The 771-nt window shown below is 40.7% G+C and overlaps 1 protein-coding gene across 1 annotated transcript; it reads left to right on the top strand.

Moving 5' to 3' along the window:
• Positions 1-69: 69 nt before the first annotated feature.
• On the top strand, positions 70-694 carry LOC106883110 (uncharacterized; the record flags this gene model as incomplete). Its single annotated transcript, XM_014934004.1, has 1 exon — positions 70-694. A coding segment is annotated over exon 1 (625 nt), but the record flags the coding sequence as incomplete, so codon positions are not given.
• Between the last annotated feature and the right edge of the window lie 77 nt (positions 695-771).

Here is a 771-nt window from a genome sequence, read left to right as displayed (position 1 = left end):
GATTTGACTACAGAGACTCTATCAACAGATCAAACGACAAATCCCACAACAGAATATTTATCAGACACCATGTCAACAGATGTGACAACTGAGGGACTGTCAACAGAGGGAACCACACATCCCTCAACAGAATATCGAACAGATGCCATGTCAACAGATGTGACAACAGAGGCTCTATCAACAGGTGAAACCACACATCCCGCAACAGAATATTCAACAGTGACCATGTCAACAGATTTGACAACAGACATTCAATCAACAGATGAAACCACACATCCTACAGCAGAATATTCAACACACTCCATATCAACAGATTTGACAACAGATGCTCCGTCAACAGATGAAACCATATATCCCACTACAGAATATTCAACAGGAACCATGTCAACAGATGTGACGACAGAGTCTCTATCAACAGATGAAAGCATAACTCCTACAACACAATATTCAGCAGGCTCAACGATAACAAATACGGAGGATGTTCTATCAACAGATATGACGTCTCTTACTACAACAAAATATTCAGTGGCCTCTACGACTACAAATGTAACAACAGATACCCTATCAACGGATGAAACCACACATCCAACAACAGAATATTCAACAGCCTCCGAGTCAACACATACGATAACAGACGTTTTATCAACAGATAAGACTTCTCGTCCTGCAACAGAATATTCCACAGCCTCTATGAGTACAGATGTGATAACAGACACGCTATCAACGGATAAAACCACTCGTCCTACAACAGAATATTCAACAACCACAATG

Source organism: Octopus bimaculoides, unplaced genomic scaffold (genome assembly GCF_001194135.2).
Source record: "Octopus bimaculoides isolate UCB-OBI-ISO-001 unplaced genomic scaffold, ASM119413v2 Scaffold_264191, whole genome shotgun sequence".
Lineage (NCBI taxonomy): Eukaryota > Metazoa > Mollusca > Cephalopoda > Octopoda > Octopodidae > Octopus > Octopus bimaculoides.
Note: the sequence above shows the minus strand (reverse complement) of the source record. Positions and strands in the feature narration are given on the sequence as shown.